Source organism: Dromaius novaehollandiae, chromosome 2 (genome assembly GCF_036370855.1).
Source record: "Dromaius novaehollandiae isolate bDroNov1 chromosome 2, bDroNov1.hap1, whole genome shotgun sequence".
NCBI classification, from domain to species: domain Eukaryota; kingdom Metazoa; phylum Chordata; class Aves; order Casuariiformes; family Dromaiidae; genus Dromaius; species Dromaius novaehollandiae.
The window spans coordinates 27,390,065-27,409,336 of record NC_088099.1 but is presented as its reverse complement, the minus strand read 5'-3'; the positions used below and the strand labels follow the sequence as shown (position 1 = coordinate 27,409,336).

General features: G+C 41.4%; 1 protein-coding gene across 2 annotated transcripts in view; it reads right to left on the bottom strand.

Moving 5' to 3' along the window:
* Positions 1–16,388, bottom strand: part of LOC112982357 (probable acyl-CoA dehydrogenase 6) — an 89,945-nt gene extending 73,557 nt beyond the window's left edge. The window contains exon 1 of one of the 2 annotated variants that reach the window (XM_064506075.1): positions 16,176–16,388. In XM_064506075.1, coding sequence (XP_064362145.1) covers positions 16,176–16,346 — 171 coding nt within the window. In that variant the 5' untranslated portion in view covers positions 16,347–16,388. The remainder of the gene's footprint in view (positions 1–16,175) is intronic. The other variant, XM_064506074.1, reaches the window with a different exon arrangement.
* Positions 16,389–19,272: the final 2,884 nt, after the last annotated feature.

Sequence of the window (19,272 nt, the reverse complement as noted above, 5' to 3'; positions counted from 1 at the left end):
TTACGTACCGCGGGGGCAGACTCTGACTTCTGCCATCTCTTTCTTGTTCCTTGAGCCCTACCAATCTGTTACAGGGCAGCACACATTTTCAGTAGCTTTCAAGATAATTCAGACTGTATACTGCCCAACTCTGTCTGCCTCCACAAGCCAGTTGGGGGGTTGGGCATTAACTACTTCTGCTGGGCCTCCGAGTGCACCATGCACCTTTTTCAGCATATTTCAACACTGAACTCATAAGGTGCTCAAAACACACACAAAAAAAGCCACTCTCCCTTCCCAAAACCAAACCTTATCAAAACAAATGTCAGTTTTCAATGTAAAGTTAATATATTGCCTTTAATCTGTGGGAAAAAAATTATTCTTACACAGATTTATAAGAGAGAATTTATTATTTTAAGCACTTACTAGTCTTTTCTCCACACTAAATAAACAAGTCCTGTGGTGCTAACTATTTCTTAAACTGGAGAAAGATTCTTCTCCTTCTCAAATTGCTAAGCTGATGAGAGCCTGTGGAGCGTTCTTTTCAGGTATCTATTTATTGCACACTCTTCAGAGAATCTTAGCCCATATGTGGCTGTTTTCTGCTTCCCAACTGGCCAAAGAAACAAGGATGCTTCATCTTAGGTAGCACGAAATCATTTTTTCATCTCTCTCACCAAATTCTGAGAAACATTTATACTGAATGTTTAATTTGCTCAATAATTTTCACCTCTCTCTCTCTCTTATACTGAATAATGTAGGCCCCATGGTCACTAGTAACAAAATCTTGCTGTAGTTCTTTCTCCCTACGACACTATCTAGGATAGTCTACATATAAGTTTTTATATTGCCACATCCCAGATGCTCAGATTCTAGTATGTGGACCCTTAATGTTGAGTTATAGGCAAAGAAATACCTTTTTGATCGCACTCTTTGTTTGTAGCAACTTTTGGTAATGTTCACCTGATAGCATCCAGGAAAATGCCTGAAAGTTATTATAAAGTGTTTACAGAAAGTTATCGCAATGTTTTGACGGATCTTGGCAAAAGTATGAAGTGAGTGTAGTAACACAGTTTTGTGCCTATTAAGGCTGGTACTGGGCCAAGTGTTTCATAGCCTACATACAAAGCTACCTTTGAAGTTAAACAAAGTCAGAAGAATGATGAAGGCATTAGACTCAGGTAAGTTTTTTACACCATTCCTGCAGATTATATCCTGCTTGCTTCTGTGCCTTTGAGTAAAACTCAAATTATTTAACAGAACCAAAAGCTAGTTATTACTAGAAATTGCAAATTTTACTTCTCTTGGTAAAACAAGGTTTATCTTGCATGAGGCAACAAAAAGATGAAGACAGCCTCACTACACAAACTGCCAACAGCGTCTGCCTCTAATATCAAGAAAAAATAAAAATCTCGGTCAAGACACCAATATCCACAATTGTTATCTAGTCATTTCACTGCCCACTTTAAACTGTATTTTTTTAAACAGATGAAATAGGTCTTGTCAAAAGTTTTCAGACTTTAGACACAAATACAAAAAAACACGTTATTTGCAATCATAAATAAGTTTCTAAACAAACTAACCTGTTTTCAGGCATGCAAGCTCATTCCTTTAAAAGTATCATTCCTTGAAAATAAGCCATCAGAAAACATACATCCTCAGGTAATTTGGATCAGCAGCATCAGTCAGGCATGAGGAGCAGGCCATGGGGCGATCAGAGGACAGAAAGCTCATGTAGAAAGGGCAGCTAGGGGAGCATGTCCCTTTGTACACATAAACCACATTGCTGCAGAACTGCAATGCTGGTCAGCTGGCTGGTGTTTTAGCACCAATTGTCCAATATTATCATCCCTTCACATATAAGTTATTGGAAACAGGGAGATGTGTTTTCAAAGGGCCAAGTCAGCAATCCTAACTGAAAGAGCAAGTACAATTACAGAATGTGTATTTAAAACACTTCTAAAGACAGGCTTATTCGGACGCAGGTCAAATATGCTGCATACCTAGCTATTTGTGTCCCTTCCTCTGGCTTGGCTAGTTTCTCAGATCTGTGCCCCCAAAGAAATATTTCAAGCTTGAATTAATTTAAATCTTGATTAATTTTGAATTAACTTTAATTTTTGAATACACACAGCATGTTAAATACTGCCAGCACAAATTATGCAAGTACTTTAAACTACTTATACAGACAGTGTTTGGCAAATATACAGAAGCAAGCTTTCAGCAGTAGTTGAGCAGCAGTTCTATTTATTTCTATAGGCTTTATCATGAGAAAAGTAGAAAATATGGGTGATAACATTTAGACTTACATTACTAGGATATTGACTATAGTCAGTATCCAAAACTCCTCTCAACAGAAAGATTTTAATACTACATCTGGAATAATCAATGCTGTTTGACAGCTATTCCCAAGCACAAAGGTACTCTTTTTACCTAATCTAGATAGCCAAATCTCAACACAATTTGGGATATACATAGTTGACTTGGAAGCCATTTTTCTTTTCTGCTTGCTGATAAAGTATTAGTAAACCAAAATAACAGGAATTCTGTTCTTTTCCTGATGACGAGGGCATCATAAGCCTCATGCACAACACTGGTGTTTTTCTCAGGCTGCTCCATTCAGATCTTAAAAACTCAAATCTAAAAGACTCAGCTTTGGAGACAGCATTGGTTTAGTCTACATCTCAGTGTGAGCTCTGGCTGCCCTCTGGGAAGTGTTTGAAAGAATAGTATAATAGCTGATATCAACCCTAAGTAATTTTTCTTAATAAAATTATTATTGTTATTATTAAACAATGTGGATATTTTCCCAGTAGGAAACTAATCAAGCCAAAAACTCATTTCATTTTTGATAAAAAAAAAAAAACTGTTTTTATTTAAAGTAGTCTTTACAAAGTTGTGTGAAAAACAGCACCTGTAACTTCCTGCTCAGGAAGGGGGACATGGAGTGGGAAAAGAGAGAGATGCAGATTTTTTGTTATAGATTATTCTAATCTCTTTCTGAAACAGATAGGTGGAAAAATATCCCCAAAATATTGCCAGATATTTGCATGTTTTGATTATTTTCCAGAGGAAATTATAGTATACTATTTAAATGAGAAAAGAAACAAAAAACACATTTGGGGATTTTTCTTCACACAGTGCCCTGATACTGTATCAGCACCTAGCCAGAAATATTAATGATTTGCATTTAATTCTCATTATATTCTATAACAAGTATGCTATTTCTACAAGACTAGAATATGTAATTGAATCAATTTGTGTACTGAGAGCATATATATATGTTCTGTACAAGAACTAAAGATTTCTTTCCATTATTCACCAGCAAGTTTAACTTCTATCAAGCAATTCAAATTAGAAGTTAAAGACCATAACATTTCTACATGTGCTATCTCCTGCATCTATCCCTAATAATATTGTGGTAATATAATATTTCAGTGCACAGTAAGCAGGACAATATATTGCCTGAATCTTGAAAAGAAATCATTAAACTAAATTCTTATGAAAGGGCGGAATTTTTACTAAAGCTTACTGTGAGTTATACTTAAGCTGAGATTAGACTTACTTACTAGAAAAGCATCAGAAAATATGAGAAAGATATATTTCAATTAAGAAGATTAAATGCATTCAGTGGCACCATATAACCCTATCACATTATGTTAACAAGAGCAATTTTTTTCTTTAAAATCAAGTTACAGTAAATGAATTTAGCTCTATTAATAACTAAAAACACAACTAATGGAGTCTTTAATGTAATGAAAAAAGTAAAATAAATAAGCAAAAAATCACTAATGATAGTTCTTAACTGATTATATCTGGACAATCAGCAAAAGACTGACTTGAAAGAACAGAGAAAACATACCAGAGAAACTTTGCCTTGACACCGTCAATAATTAAAGAAAATAATTAACAGCTCACATTACAACAGTCCTCCTTACAATTTTGTACACAATCTCTGGCAGCAACTGCTGCACTATAAAACAATTTACCATCCTACAGCTACTGTGTTCAGGACAGACAGTATTTTAGCAAGAAGTAAGAATTTAAGGAGAGCTGATGTAACCAAACCCACTGCGCTGTCCATAACTACTAAAACGACCCTATAAAAATAATCAAAGAGTTGCTGTGGGAATAAGTTTCCTGTTGGCGAGCTCTTGGTGACAACCGCTCAGGACCCTCTGCGAGTCTTCCCAGTTTCTCCTCAGAGGTATCTAGCTCTCTTTTTTGACCAGATGCAGGGACTAAGGAGGAATTTATGTATTGAAATAATAGTTGTTTGCTTCCAACACTTTGCTCTCATTTGGGATCACATCTGAGACACAGCACACTAGAATGGGTTTTCCCACAAATATTCTGTTTCTTTTCACTCCTGGGCTTAGAGGCCACAGTTCTCCCTCAGTTCCCTCACAAATCTTCTCGAGCTTTAGGCAGAGTTTTTCAGTAATGTTCTTAAGAAAGGTAACTGAAAGGCAACAGGGGAGGAGACTGGGATGGAAATACATTCCGTGCTCGATTGCCCAAGACAGAATCAGAGCAAATCCAGCTGAGTGAGGAAAGGGGGTTGAAAAAGGATGTTCCTTTGGAGGCTCCCCCAAAAGGTAGTTTCTGACCATTCCTGCCCCTTGAGAGACTGTGGCGAGTCTGACATTTCTGCCACATGGCACCTGTCTGACAAGGATGACTGTCTGTGTATGATGGACAAAACAAAGTCCTGATATCTCTTCTGCACTTAGGAGATACCTTCCAGTGTTGGTAGCATGGTCACCCACCCTAAAAATTAGGGCAATCAATTCTACAGCTTGCCAAAGGATTTATTTGATTCTAATACGGTTTTGCTAATGAGGAGACATTTAAGTTTTTGTGCAACTTTCTCTGAATAGCAGTTGTTTCTGTGTTTAGGGTCCCCATAACACATGCTAGGAGATGCTGCCCATGGTAGGAGCCATGGACTGCCAGGGCCCAGGATGGCTGGTTCACTCAACTTGGTGATGAAAAACACCACAGTGACAAGCCTTGACCTGCAGCAGCCAGCGCCCAAACAGAAAGGCCATCATTCGGTCTCTGATGATGTGACGTGCAGAAGCAAAGGCAGTACATGACTTGGAAGACCACAAGAATTTAAAAATATCCCCATCACACATTTAAATTTAACCACGTATTAGGCAGAAAACACTCCTTGAAGTGCTTAACCAAGCTTCTCATACAAAGCTATTTAGCATACTGTCTTTTGGCAACCAAAATCCAACATTACAAGCTTGCCTGAGGTCTGAAGTGATCTAGCCTGCAAAGCTGTGACCTGCCATTTCCTCCTTCAGGACACACACCACAACCAGGTGATTCACTGCAGATTTTCAGGAAGTTCTACAGATCCCTTTTTTGAAAAAGATTGTTTTTTCAGTACTAGTATAGCCAGGAGGATACCCATCCCAAACCATGGATTTTACCACTCAGCCTCTGGCCCTACCTCCTTCTCTTATAAAAACACACTTTCCTCGTATTGGTCAGGACTCACCTGGGAGACCTATGTAACAAGGGTGACTCAGGACTATACAAGGGGTTCTGTAAAGGTAATGAGTGTCCTAGACTGCAGAAAATCTTACACTTTTGCATGAGGAAGACTTCCACATTGTGGGCTACAGAGAGATGTGGCATTCGAATACAATCTGCGCCTATTACTCTGTATTCACACTTGACTATTGAGCCAAATTTCTGGTGCAACATCTGTATTAATGACTGTCTGGAGACTCCTGCTAAAGAACTTGCCCTGTGTGAGTAAGGGATTTGGGACTGGGCTTCAGTGACAATAAAGAAACTTCTGTGCTCTGAGCTGTCATCAGGCTACTGCTCAGAACAAATCATGAAAATGTTTTCTACATTGATGCAAGATTGAACTTAAGAATTTCAATTTAAGTGTAGACATCTGTTTCATGACCCTGTGAAAAACAAACACTTGGCAGGAAAAAGGTCCTAAAAGCAGAATAATCAGATAATTAATATAAATTAAAAAAAGTAGTAATTTTGAAGTAGGCATTTTAAAGCAGTGTTTTTAATTTTACAAACCCCAAAGCAACAAGTTCTGAAATTATAATCTAGAAGAAAATTCCTTTTAAATTCTTAATATTTTCAAGCCATCATCAAGATATTAAATAATGATGTGAGCACAGCACATTGTCATGTGGTTTTTTTTTCCACCGTTTCCCCCATATTTTAATATGTCTAACTCAAAATTTACAGCTAGTAGCAATTAATTAGGAGAGAATGGTTTAACCATTCACAAAAAGTATTTTTTTAAAAAGAAGCTTTGATTTCTTTCCATATTTTTCTTTAAGTATTAGAAACATTTTTTCAAAATATTTTATTATTCCACTTAAGATTATCAATCTTGTTTTCCCCCTTATCTAAACCTAAAATAAGGAATTACAACATGTGTATACATGTTCTTTCCCAAAAACCTTATCACACTTGAAGGAAGTATATTCCCCCCCAAACTGTATCATTGTTTTACTATTCATCTCTTTTTATTACATCTTTTTTTTTTCTCATTATAATTCAGGACTAACAGGTCCTGAAAAATGAATTCAATTTTAGAAACATTTGTCAACTACAGCAATAAACATTTATAAAGGTTTTTTTTTGTTTTGCTTCATTTGAAAGGAGAAAGATTGACCTAGCCCACGTAAACAAACTTACTGATATAACCCCAAGCACATTCAATAAATAAAAGAGATGCAGGGTCTGAAATTTGTGGACTAAAAACCAATGGGACAGAAGCTCTGTATAAATGTCATTAGACAGATGGGCTGTTCTTACTTGTCATCATCTCTTTTAGAACTATAAACAAACACTTCTGAGCAAGGAATGAATACGTGGGGAGTACTTAAAAACAGAAGGTAGGAAAGTTGCTCTAGAAACTTTGCCTTCAATTCATGAATGCGCCAGACATTGATACACCAGAGGGGATGTTTGCCAACTCCTTCTCCTTGAAAAGGTCCAGGTCTGGGAAAATCCACAAGACTATGCTCTGCTGTCTTTGTCCTTCAGTTCATTTTGGTCTCCCAAACTTTTCATGTAAACATGACCCAACTGTTCTGCATGACATCTGCAGAGCAAGATGTGACCAGGCAGGTGAGAAAACAGCTCTACAAAAAGGACACCTCGAGCCAGCCAGAAAATATCACCAAAAAGGAAAAAAGAGAGAGAAGTCAAAATATGACTTTTTTTTTTTTTAAATCTCCATATCTAAAAGTCATACACAATGAAATAGTTCTCAGAAAACTAATGGCTCCACCTCCTCTGTTTAAACACATTGGCAGTCCCTTTGACTTTGTGGGATTACATGCAGTTCAAGTTAGGCGCACACTGAAGTACCTTGCTGAACATGGGCTGCATGGCAGGAACTTCTGCTCACCACACTCCACTTAAATAATAGGCAATGCAATCCACTTATTCTGGATATAAATGTACCAAACGCTTCACACAATATTAAGAGAGAGGCATCAACTACATTAGTCAGGTATGTAATTGATACATACTACTCTACATACTACCCCCAACCTACTCTGTGCATGTGTGTATGTTTAGACATAAATACACATGGATTCCAGGTTATTTAGCTTCCCCCCTGCTTTTCCCTTTCCCAATGGGTGGTACACAAGCTTGAAATTGGAAGAATTAAGCAAAAGAGAGTCACTAAAGCTTAGCACTATGAAGGTGGTTCAAAGGGGCAGGCGACACATTATTGCTAAAGCCTGGGATATCTTTAGAATCCTTGTGCTTTTCTATTCATTACTGCAAAATGAGGGTGAACAGGCCTGGCTCACATCTGGCTTTCCCTACTGCCATTAGACATAGCTGTGGCCAGAGCTGAGCTTCCAGAGAGACTTCCAGTGAATTTAAAACCAATCCTCAGTAGGCTTGTATAAAAGAAAAATGGAAGAATTTCCTCAGCACTGGAAAAGGCATGGCTGAAATGGGAAGATATACTTTTAAAACTGATTAACTACAGCACCACTATTCCTTTTTGTACCATCAATTTAGCCATGTTACAAGCAACAGAAGAATCATGTGATTTGCTGCAGCACTGGGGATGCAAAGACTGCAGTGATCAGCAAATGCAGGAACAAATTGTTACTAAATGAAATTGTATTTTCCCATTCTCAAGGGAAAAAAAAATTGGGGGAGGGAAAAACCCCATAACGTAAGAGTTGGCAGGATCTCATTATGTAATGAAACAGACCTGTCTGCATTTATTTTTTACAAAATCTGATTTCCAACAGAAAGGCACACACATTATGAGGGTTATGTAATTTCTTCCTCTCTGTTCATTTGGCAGTAATTGGGCACGCTTCTGTTTAAATCACCACATTTCTTCCTGCTCACTGCAACACAGTTCCTTGCAACATACGTAATACATAAAAGTAAAGCTGATTATTAGTTTTTTTTATTAGAAATTTGAATACTGCAAATCTTTTGGTCCCATATGTCTGGCTGCAGTTTTCACCTCAGGAGGAAGAAAAAAAAAAAAAAAAAAGAAAAGCCAACACGATTTGTGCCACGCTTAACTAAAACTTAAGAACCTTCAAGCCCTTCAGGAAGTGAAGGGCTAAGCAGAAGTACATGCTCTGCCTCCACTCTGCCCAACCACCAGTGCAGCCAGGAACCCCACCACTGGGTATTTTGTCACCTTGGCACACACCTTCACCCTGCTAAGAAAATAAAAGGTCCAGCCCAGTGACTGGGGGACTGAGTCTAGCTTAACCTTTTCCTTGGGAACGAGATGCTGAAAGACCAGCTACAACTGCGGAAGGACCCACATAAGCCTAGCTGACTCCTCCTTCTTCCCCATGTCCCCCTACCCCAGCCCAAAGGATAGACAAATATATTTGCACAGAGTTCTGAAATCAGAAAATTGATTGTGTATTTACATTTAGTTTCATAGACTTTAACTTCTCTCCTTTAACCACATTCAGATTTTCACACTTCTGCTATTTTTCTGTCTCATTGGGAATAGCTACTGTATCTTCCATTAATCAAACCACAATGAACAAAGCAATATGCCATCAAAAGAACATTTCTCACCTCCCGATACTCAACACCATGTGTTTCAAGCCATGTGGGGCCCTGTATTCTACCTGGACAAAAAAAAAGTTATTTTTACAGTCATCTTTTTGCAAAAATTGAACTCTTCGGGGGATGTAGAAGATAAGTTCATACCTCAAGTTCTATAGTATTCATGGTTACATACACTATATACAAAAACCTAAGCAATTTATGGTATACAAGGAGAGATATATAATAAACATAATTTCTACTTAGGCAGGGAATAAGCCCCCCCCCCCCATTACTGACACAGTATTCCTCTAACATCCATCCACAGCTAGAGATAAGTCATGCATCTCTGAATGTTGACATTTTAAAAATAAGAATAGTGGGAACAGAGTTGGTTAGGAAACCCAGAAAGATTTTTGGAAGAGTACTTAGAAGATCAGAACATTTACCCCTACCGCTACTTGTTTCAAGCCCACCACTGTGCAGTCCTTGTGACTTACATAGTTATTAATGTGAACACACAAAACTCATTTTCTTTCCCTCTTCTTCAGTCAGCAGGATTTTTTTGTGCATGTGGTGTCACTGTGGGGAAAAACTAGGTCAAAGAAATTCCCTTTTCCACCTACAACTAGCCAGACAACTGCATCCCTCATTTGACTGGATTCATGCTCAGCCACAGCAACCACAAATTCTGTTCAAGCGAATTGTGATTCTTTGTATTTCCTAATGAAGCAAACTCCCCAAGTGCTCTGTGAGCCTCACTGCACTTCACACTTCACATCTCTTCACTGAGCACAAGTGTGACATACCTAGAAACATGGGACATATGACTGTCCCAAGCAACTTGATCTTCAGCTGGAGGGCTCATTCCAGAAGAAATTAGAATGAGTAAAAACCACACTGCTTTCACAACACAATATGTAAAGACATTTTTTCTAGCCTAGAGTACAGGGAAACCAGAATCAGCGAGAACAAGGTGAGTGCCAAGGCTATTCCTACAATTTGAGGGCGAATGCATTCAAAGTGAGGCAATCCCATGGGACCAAAAATTTCTGTCTCAGATTACATCTGTCTAGGTGCTGATCTCAGAGAAGTCTTTAAGGTGGCTGGCAGCTGTTGCTACTTGTATGCAGTTCTGAAAGCAATGTAGAGCTGGGTATTACCTACACAGCTGTGACATTTTTGTCCCCCCAACTCATGTTTTCTGAGGTACATTGTAAAGCCACACCAGGGGTCTGGATATTACAGTTTAGAACCTGCTTTTGCCTTTTGTTCCTGTTGGGATGTAAACCAAACGAGCTATCTCACTGTGAGCCACACCATCCCAGGCTACCTCTCCACTGCAAGGTATCAGAAATGAATTTGACTTCATGAAATTGTATGACACAGTGCAACTTGAAATGTGTGTGCCCCAGGAGTTCATCCATCTTCGCCACCCACACCGTTCCCTGTCACTGGACACAGCACCAAATGCAGTACCTGGCTAGAAGTGGAATTTCAATATTGGGTAATAGTTGGAGAGGTCGGATGTTTTAAGCAATGCTTTTCAAGTGCCGTCTGGGGTATATGATTCATTAGGACTGACAGACTTCCTTCAGGAGATCTGTTAGCAGAGGGTCCAGGTGTTCACGGTACTTTCCGACCGGCCAAGATCACAAGTGGCAACCAGGGTTTCCTGTAGTGTGCGAGTGGGCTGCATTCAGACAGGGAGAGGTGCACTAATACACCCAGAGAGGTGGTCTTGAATATAAGACCTAGCTTACTGACTGCACCCAAGAGGCCCAGATCATGACCGAATCTTTTAGATAAAAGAGAAAATACTCATTTCTAGGAATTCATTCTAATGCAGTTATTGCCTTCACCTTTTCTTTGTCTCTCATCACCAAGAGGTGGAACAACATTCTCTAGAGCTATCCAAATCATGGCTCTGTATGTGCTAAACTACAGATGGGAAGCCACCACAACCTAGCAGCTTATCCCATTTTATGTATTTGCTGGTACTTAAACCATGCTCATCAGCGTATCAGCCAAGTACCTAGTAACTCTGAGGTACCCTCAAGGATCAATACAGTTGATGGGGACCTCACTGAAAGCTCTATTAGCTGGTAATACTGAATCACTAGCTAAAGATTTGGACTGTCATCTCAACCACAAGAAGCTTACACAACATCTACTTACTTCATTGCTCCAGCATCACAGGAAACATTTTTTAATTCAGTATGCTCTACTTCCTTCTACTTTCCATTTATACTTGGGCGGGGGGGAAAAACAGGCCATGGGAAAAAGCTAAGCTGAAATAACAAGATTCACATTTCTCTTTGAGCATGGTGATTTTTCTCCAGGTTTTTATCAACTTCCCCTGGAAAGAGTTGGTGTCTTCTCAAGAATAACAGGGAGCTGTTTATAATTTCCTTTTCAGTCTCCCCCACACACCACGTCTTTGAAAATGCAATCAGAATACCAGAAGCATGCTCACGCTTATCCCACTGCAAATCTCTAACAGGAATAATCATGACAATGAGTCTAGGAAAGCCTCTCAAGAAAGTCTCCCAAATTTGCCTGTAAAGAAGCTCCACTCTCACACATGTGGTACAGCACTTCTCCAATTCAGCTTCTCATCCATCAGCAAGCACAGGGGAGGCGTGAGGGTGCTGGCAGGGGACAAGAAGGGCTTACGATGACAGGCAAAATCTTGCAGCAGCTGTGAGGAGCTGGTTCTGCAGTGGTATCAGAGGCATCTCACAGTTTCAGACATTTCTGGCACTTCTAGTATCACAGCACGATTAGAGCATTCTGCCACCTATACTAGTTTGCCCAGTCCGAAGTTTACATGCTATATTTTGAAGACTTCACTATGTATTCATGTTTGAATACATAACATGGCAGACTGCAAATACAATGGCATTTTGGAAATACTTACAATTATTAAACTTGACTTATTTTTGTAGAGAAACTAATGCTCTAATTTCTTGTGACCAGTTAAAAAGTAATTATTAAAAACAGTATCAGGGAACATATAGCTTAGGTGGCATTTGGTCTTAGCAGCTTTAGTAACCAGGAATCTTCAGTCCTTTAAAAAAAGTTCATTTTTTCTCTCCCACGTTCCTAAACTGGTTTAAGAGCAACTCTTTGGTATGGATGCATCCTTTATTACACTGGTATATCCCTGCTGGCTCTTCCAATAATGACAATATCAATTTCGGAAGTTTCCTCTCTGCTAAACTACTGCCAAGATTTTTTGGCAGTAGTAAAGGAAATTGCTGTGTTTATCTATACTATCTCTATATCAGAAATCTGCCCCCAAAATGTTTATATGATGTTTCTGTCAGACATAAGACAGATGACTCAGGCCACTGCAAATACCCCAGAATTTGGGAATACAATTTGTTCCCTTAGACAGAAAGACACTCAGTGCAAAATCTCTGAAGCCTACTAATGACAGATTTTTTAGAAAAAGTCTCCTTTCTGAAAATTACTTCAGGTATATGATAAATGTTTTAAAAATACAGATCCAAGTCATGTATTTTGCAGCTTCTGCTGTCTCTTTCCTCTCTCCTTTTCTCTCAATTTAGTGAGAAACTTGCCTTCAAGAGATTTATTTATAATACCAGCAGTCAGTTTGCTATTCTGTTGCTACTTTTATAATTTGCTACAAAGTTATATAAACTAACTCCATCCAAGGTGCCCCGGCGGCAACAGCCATTACACTTCAGTACTCTGCAGAAGGTGGAAAAGAGTCATTCTTCTGACAGAGAATTTACTGTGATTTTACTGGAAAGTTACAGTGAATCTCTGTTTAAGTCAGATTCCGCATGCTTTAATACACAGGGGCTTTAATTCTTGTAAAGATTCATCTACTAATAAGCAGAAAACTTATGACACTGTCAACACGTCAGCTCTGACATACAAGCCAAGAGCCGCAAATGAGGTAGTGCCCTTTAGTGAAGTCTCACGTTCACAGGAATTGCCTTTAGCCTGCAGAGACGTAACACGCTGTAACTAGAGCAAGTCATCGCAACTAATCTCATTTATATCAGATGCAGCTCCAGCAGAATATGTGCCAATCCATTTCAAACCTATTTCCCAAAGCTTCTTACTACTAATGCCAGAGGAAAGAAAAATGGACAGCATATGCAACATAAATGCATATTCATGCAGCTATGCACACACACGGAGTAGGTTAAATCTTTTTCCTGCAAACAAGTAATAGTATAAGTTAATTACTGCAACGAGCTGTAGGATACCACTGCACTGCAAGCACTGTTCAACAAGTTAAGAAAAAGTTACATTTCTGATTTCCAAGAGGAAGGGTGGTGACCTATAAAGTTGTAAAGGAAACCACTCACAAGGTTATTTCAATGCTCTTGCTAAAAACAGCTCCCTGGAATTATAGGAGTCTCTTCCTCATCCTGCTCAGAACAATTGGAAAATTACAGACCATTTAAAATACATTAAATTAATAGATTAAAAAACAGAATGTATGGAAACAAAAAAATAAGAGTTCATTGTTAATGGAATTACTTTGCTTCTTTCTCCAATTTCTCTGGTAAGTTGCATTTGGATTTATCTAGCGGAAAGAGTGCCCCAAATTAAATAACAGTTACATTTAAAAAGGATTACAGATCCTGAGTGGTCATTCTCTCCCAAAGAGTTTATTTTTCAGTTTATCTTAAATGCACTGGGGACAGGTTTAACTTAAGCCAAAATAAACAGTGATTGCTGGAAGCTTTGGGGTGAACAACAACATTAGCTGACATTTGAGATAAATTCATTATTTTTAAAAAAATAAATAATCAAGTAGAGTCTGAAATAAGTGCTATATAAGCATTTTGCAAAAACACGGGACAAGGATGAAATGTTTTTTCTCTTGCTTACTATAATTTCTTCTACAATATATTCATCGCAGGTATTTATGTGGTAACTGCAGCATCAGCATCCCACTTGGTCTCTAATGTGGTTATCCTCACTAAACCCAGGACGTTAGAACATACTGTCACTTGCACTTGAGCAAAGAGAGGGGACACAGCCCACACCAGAACAGGAGGAAAAGTCTGTGTGTTTGTGTCACATAACAGAGCACCACACACAGCCCCGGCAGATACTCATACAACCCCTTCGCCCTGTCTTTTGTTTGATTCCTCAGCAAATACTCAACTACAGAGACTTGGGATACAGCTAGATTAGGACACACACTGTTCTGTGACAGAATAGGAGCTTTAAGAATTCCAGATCTAGACTAAACTAAAGCCTTCACTAAAGGTCTGCCTTTATCCTCTGCATTTGGGAATGACATTGCTTTTAAGTTATGCAGTTGTAAAGGGTAATTACCAGTGGGTAATCACCAGTTCTGTTCCTCCTGCACACGCACATGGAAAACTCACAGGAACTAGGACAGGCTCTGTGGCACACGCACACGCACAGACGAAGGCAGAAGGCTGTGGCTCCCCATATACCCCAAACACAGCGCTGCGCCTTAGCGAGTAAGGAAGAGGAGCGTGCCAAGGGAACAAATTCAGCAGACATAAGACTTGCAGATATGGAGGGCAAACGTTCCCTCCACAGAATGGATCAGCACAAACCTGACACCATGGTATTTGCCATGAAATCCTTTGCTGTTAATCCAGGTGAGAGATGAGGATTCATTTCCAGCTGCTTCTACTGATCCTTTCTATGTCAGCTTATTCCTGCTTTGCAGAAGGTCCAGAAATTTAGACTAGTTAAATTAATTTCTTTGGAAACAGGCTAGTCACAACACAAATCTTTTCCTTATCGCTCAGGTTCCTTCTTAAAATACATGAAAAGAACACATGATTGCAAAGCTCAAGGATAAAAGGCCTTTTTATTCATAAAAATCTTGTTTAATTAAATGGCCTTTGGGATATCCTGTTTTAATACTGGAAGTATGAAAGCCAATTCCAAAAAAACAAAAGGAAAGTAAAAACCACATGAATCAGAAGTAGCTCTATTATCTTTTCTCCGCAGTGAACTGTGAAAGGTAGGAAATTTGGGAAAGTTAAACTTATCCAGGAAAATATAAGAGTAATTTTAAAGTAATTCTAAAGTAATTTTAAAAAGCATCTATCAAAGCTATGACAGCACAAGGCCAAAGTCACGTGAATGAATTAACATTCAGCAACCCAACACATCTTGTTTTGCAAAAGCTACTGACACATAATCCTATCCTTAGAAGCAATGCGACACTTACTAGGATTTATAAGCTTATCTATAGTCAAATCAGGGACAGTGCCTTACACTTTGGAAGCCCACCTTTGAATGGTTGTTTCTAGCTTGTTTGTTTGTATACAGCTGCCACAATAACGCTGTTTGCTCCTTATATTAAGTCCTGAACTTCAGCACTTTACTCATCAGTCCATAGTTTAAAGGTAAATTTCTCATACACATGGCTTTTTTCCTCCTTGACTTCTCCACCCCCAAGCATGCTCCACTATCCACATGGCAACCTGCCACCAAGAAAACAAACCTAATTATGTAGTTTTGACAGGTGTGCTTAATTATATTATACTAATTAATTATATCACAACCTTCTACAGGTTACATGGACCTCGCTGTTGGGAATACACAGGGTTCACCAATACCCAGTTGTCATTTGGTATGCAATTCGCATGTTACCTTACCAAAAAGGTCTCCGTTTCTCCTGAGGGGTGACTCGGTTTTACAGGAATTACCTATTACTCCTCTCCTGGAAATACACACGGACAAAGCAGCTCTATTCTGCCTTTTCTCGCACTCTGCCTCCAGAAACACGGAGAACTGACCCTGCACGTGCAGCAGGAGGCCCCGTCACCCCGGGCACACCCGCGACAGGGTTTGGGACACTTGCTCCACACACCTCGTGCTGCCGAGCAGGACTAAACCCACCCGGCCAGCCTGTTCCCACGCAGCCGAGAAGCGTTTTCCCCCGCCGCTGTTGCGCGTGCCACGCGGGCGCGCACCAGGCTCGAACTCGGGCACTGGCAGGCTGAACCTTCACAGACTCCTGGAGGCGCTCGGGATTTGCCAGACCCGCCGCGCCGCCGCTCGCGACGTGACGGGGGGAAAGTTCAGCGTCTTTTTCGCTTAACCTCGGCGAGCGCGCTCTCTGCAAACCCCGCTGCGCTGCCCCGCGCCCCGCGCCCGCCCCGCGGTACCTTCCTGAGGGCCGCCCGCAAGGCGCCGTGCTGCGGCGTGTCGGCAACGCGCGCTCCGCCCCGCCGCCCGCCGGCGCCGGGGCCGGGGCCGGGGCTGCCCCGCCGCCCCGCCGCCGCCGCCCCGCCGCCGCGCAGCGCCCAGGCCCGCCCGCTCCAGAGCCGCAGCGCCATGGCGGCCCGTTCCGCTCCGCTCCGCGGCCGCGCTCCGCCCGCGCGGGGGCGTTTCGGGGCCCCGGCGCGTTGCACGGGCCCCGGCGCGGCCTGCCGCGGTCCCGCCGCGCCGCGCCGCCCCGTCCCTCCTCCAGCCTCTCTGCCGCGCAGCAAGCAAGTGCCCAGGCGCTCGGGTTACAGGCAGGTTTCTTTAATTCCAATTAACAGCCAAGAAGCAACCGATAAACAGGCGATGAGAGCGGACGGCGTTAGCGTGGCACGAAGCGAAAGGGCCTGTCCCTGCTGCGGGAGGAGGAGCACAGCGCTGTCGGAGAGCAGGATACAGCCGCACCCTACGGAGCGACCAACGACGACCTCATCTGCTTTTTTTTTCTTTTTCTTTTCTTAAGAAAAAAAAAATCCGCTCCTGTACTTGTTCAACAAGGACCAGCGGAACTGAGGACACGCTAGTGACTCACTAAAGGTACAACACTGTCCGCTCCGGTTGCGGATGGGCTTGTTTTCTCATGCGATGACGCAGCCTCCTTTCTCCTTGAAGGGGTTCTTCTCCTCGGGAACACCCTTCACCAGGGGGTCCTCGCCGGACCGCTCTTCGATGTAATTCTTGATCTCCTCGGAGCACTTGGACACCTTGAGTGAAGGAACAAAGAAGTTTCTGCGTTACACCCACAACTCACGTTGCACATCAGAATAGCACAACAGTTAATTCACACTTTTTTCTCTTATTTACCCTCCCATTAAATATAAACGGTCTGACCACATGGCAAGCACTAGCCATCTATACACTCAGCTTCCTTAAGATAACACTTTTTCAGAGGCTGGTATTCACAGGATGTGTGAACATCACTGGAAACTTGTATGCCACGTGGAACAGCAGTTGCTGGGCAGCTAATTTTCCATTTTTTAAAATTAACCAATATAGTTATATTAAACTGAGGATCACAAAAAATGCCCCTCAATACCATCATGACATGGTCAACTGCTTCAGGATCAGTAAAATTTCAGTTCGACAGTGTGGTATCTGTTTTCCAAGTATGTATAACTTTATGTATCTTCCCCAAAGAGGACATTCAATAATGATTTTTCACTGAGGTGATGGAAATTGTCTCCATGTGGTTATACAATAGCAACTATGCGCTGAATGGGAGTAAAGAATTAACTGGGAAAGACAATTTACTTACAGGTTTTCTGGGGTTACTTCAAACAACGGTTAATAAAATATCCTATTGTGTTATGAAAAAATATAATATGTGGGGTATCCTGCATGACATTCATAGCAAAATATCAATGATGTGCATCTCCACAAAAACCCATGAGAGAAGAAAGGGGTTTAGTTTGCATTATCTGAAATGAGAATACGTGCTGCAAGTGTTGTAACACTATTTGTGGAGAATGAGGACCCACAAGCAGATCCACGGACTCCCAAAGATGCCTGTTCATTCACATCTCATTTCTCTTCCCTAGGGTAGCAGAATCTGTCCCTTGATGCTCAAATATCTGAAATGTGTGAGGATGTGTTCCCAGCTCTTTCCCCACCTCCTCCCTTCATGTTCAGTAATACCTGCAGAGACACAGTAAAGCAGAGTCAGCAGAAGGAACCATCTGTTGGCCTGGTTAGAAGATGGTGATTATTTCTAATTTAAGGCCGCTTGCCTTCTTTGTTAATTGCATCTTACTCTTCAGGTATAATTATGATGAAAATCAACAAATTTACCTGCTCTAGGAGAGGCCAACAGACACGGCCTCTGAAAAGTTATGCCTTAAGCCATTAGAAAGAACTGCTTATATACCCATTTGGACATTTTTATTAATTCAGAAAAACTATTTAAAAGGACATTTCCTCATTGTGCTGTAAATGTGTAGGATGCAGAAAGGAGAAAGGGAAGACTTCGGCTAAATATTTATATTTTTGTCAAGAACAGAAGTGTGGAATCTGAATTTCCATGTATTCCTAACAACTATAAAGATACTGGGGAACTGTGACATCTAAAACTCAAATTTCATTCTCATACAGTGGAACTTTTATATAGTGCAATGGTAAAATTGAGAATGTTGTCTGTGCTTTACTACAAATGGTTCCAAAATATCCATTTCCCTAAAATGGCCAGCCTTTTGGTTTGTTCAGCATATTTGGGCAAGAGTTTGATTTTTTTTCTTTTTTTTTTCTTAAGTAAAATTGAAATCTATATATCCTGCAGAGTGTATTTCGGGTGCTTGGGGACTCTGAGGGATGATCTAGATGCCTATAGTGCTTAGACAGCGTCTGGCCATCACTACTGCTGGAGCTTTGGCCCATACCATAATATGTCACTGATCTTTAAGTAAAACATAACTGTGGTATTATTTTCTGGTTTAAATTCCCAGATCTGCAAACTTTGAATTTGAACAATGTAATTCACGTGAGTAGCTCCACTGATACCATTACAAAAACGCATTTATAGTGCGTTTATATAGACGTAGTCATTTAGATGTAGTCTCCGTTTCTGCTAGCATGCAGGTTAAGAAGAGTTTTATCCCGGGGCCTGGCCCAGGGCAGCTAGCCCCCCTCCAGGCCGCGCTGCCGCTCCGGTGTCCCTCTCTGGCGCGCGTCCCGGGAGGCAGCACGTCCAGCCGCTGCTCCGGGGGCCGAAGGGCGCCTTTTCGCTCCAGATCCCGGGGCGACCACGGCCGGGCGGCGGGGGTGCCCGGCCCGGGGGGCAGCGCGGCCCGGCTCACGCAGCCGCCGCGGCACCGGCAGAAGCCCCGGCCCGCCGGGCAGCGCCGCGCTGCCCCTCGCCGCCGCCCCCCGGGGCCCGCACTCCCCGCCTTGCAGCGCGGTCGTTTCGCCGGCGCCACAGAGCGGGTGGCAGGTACCGTCGGCGCAGCTGCGTCTCGGCCCCGCGCTCGTCTGAAAATAGCGGGGTCCCTCCGCGCACGGAGCGCGCAC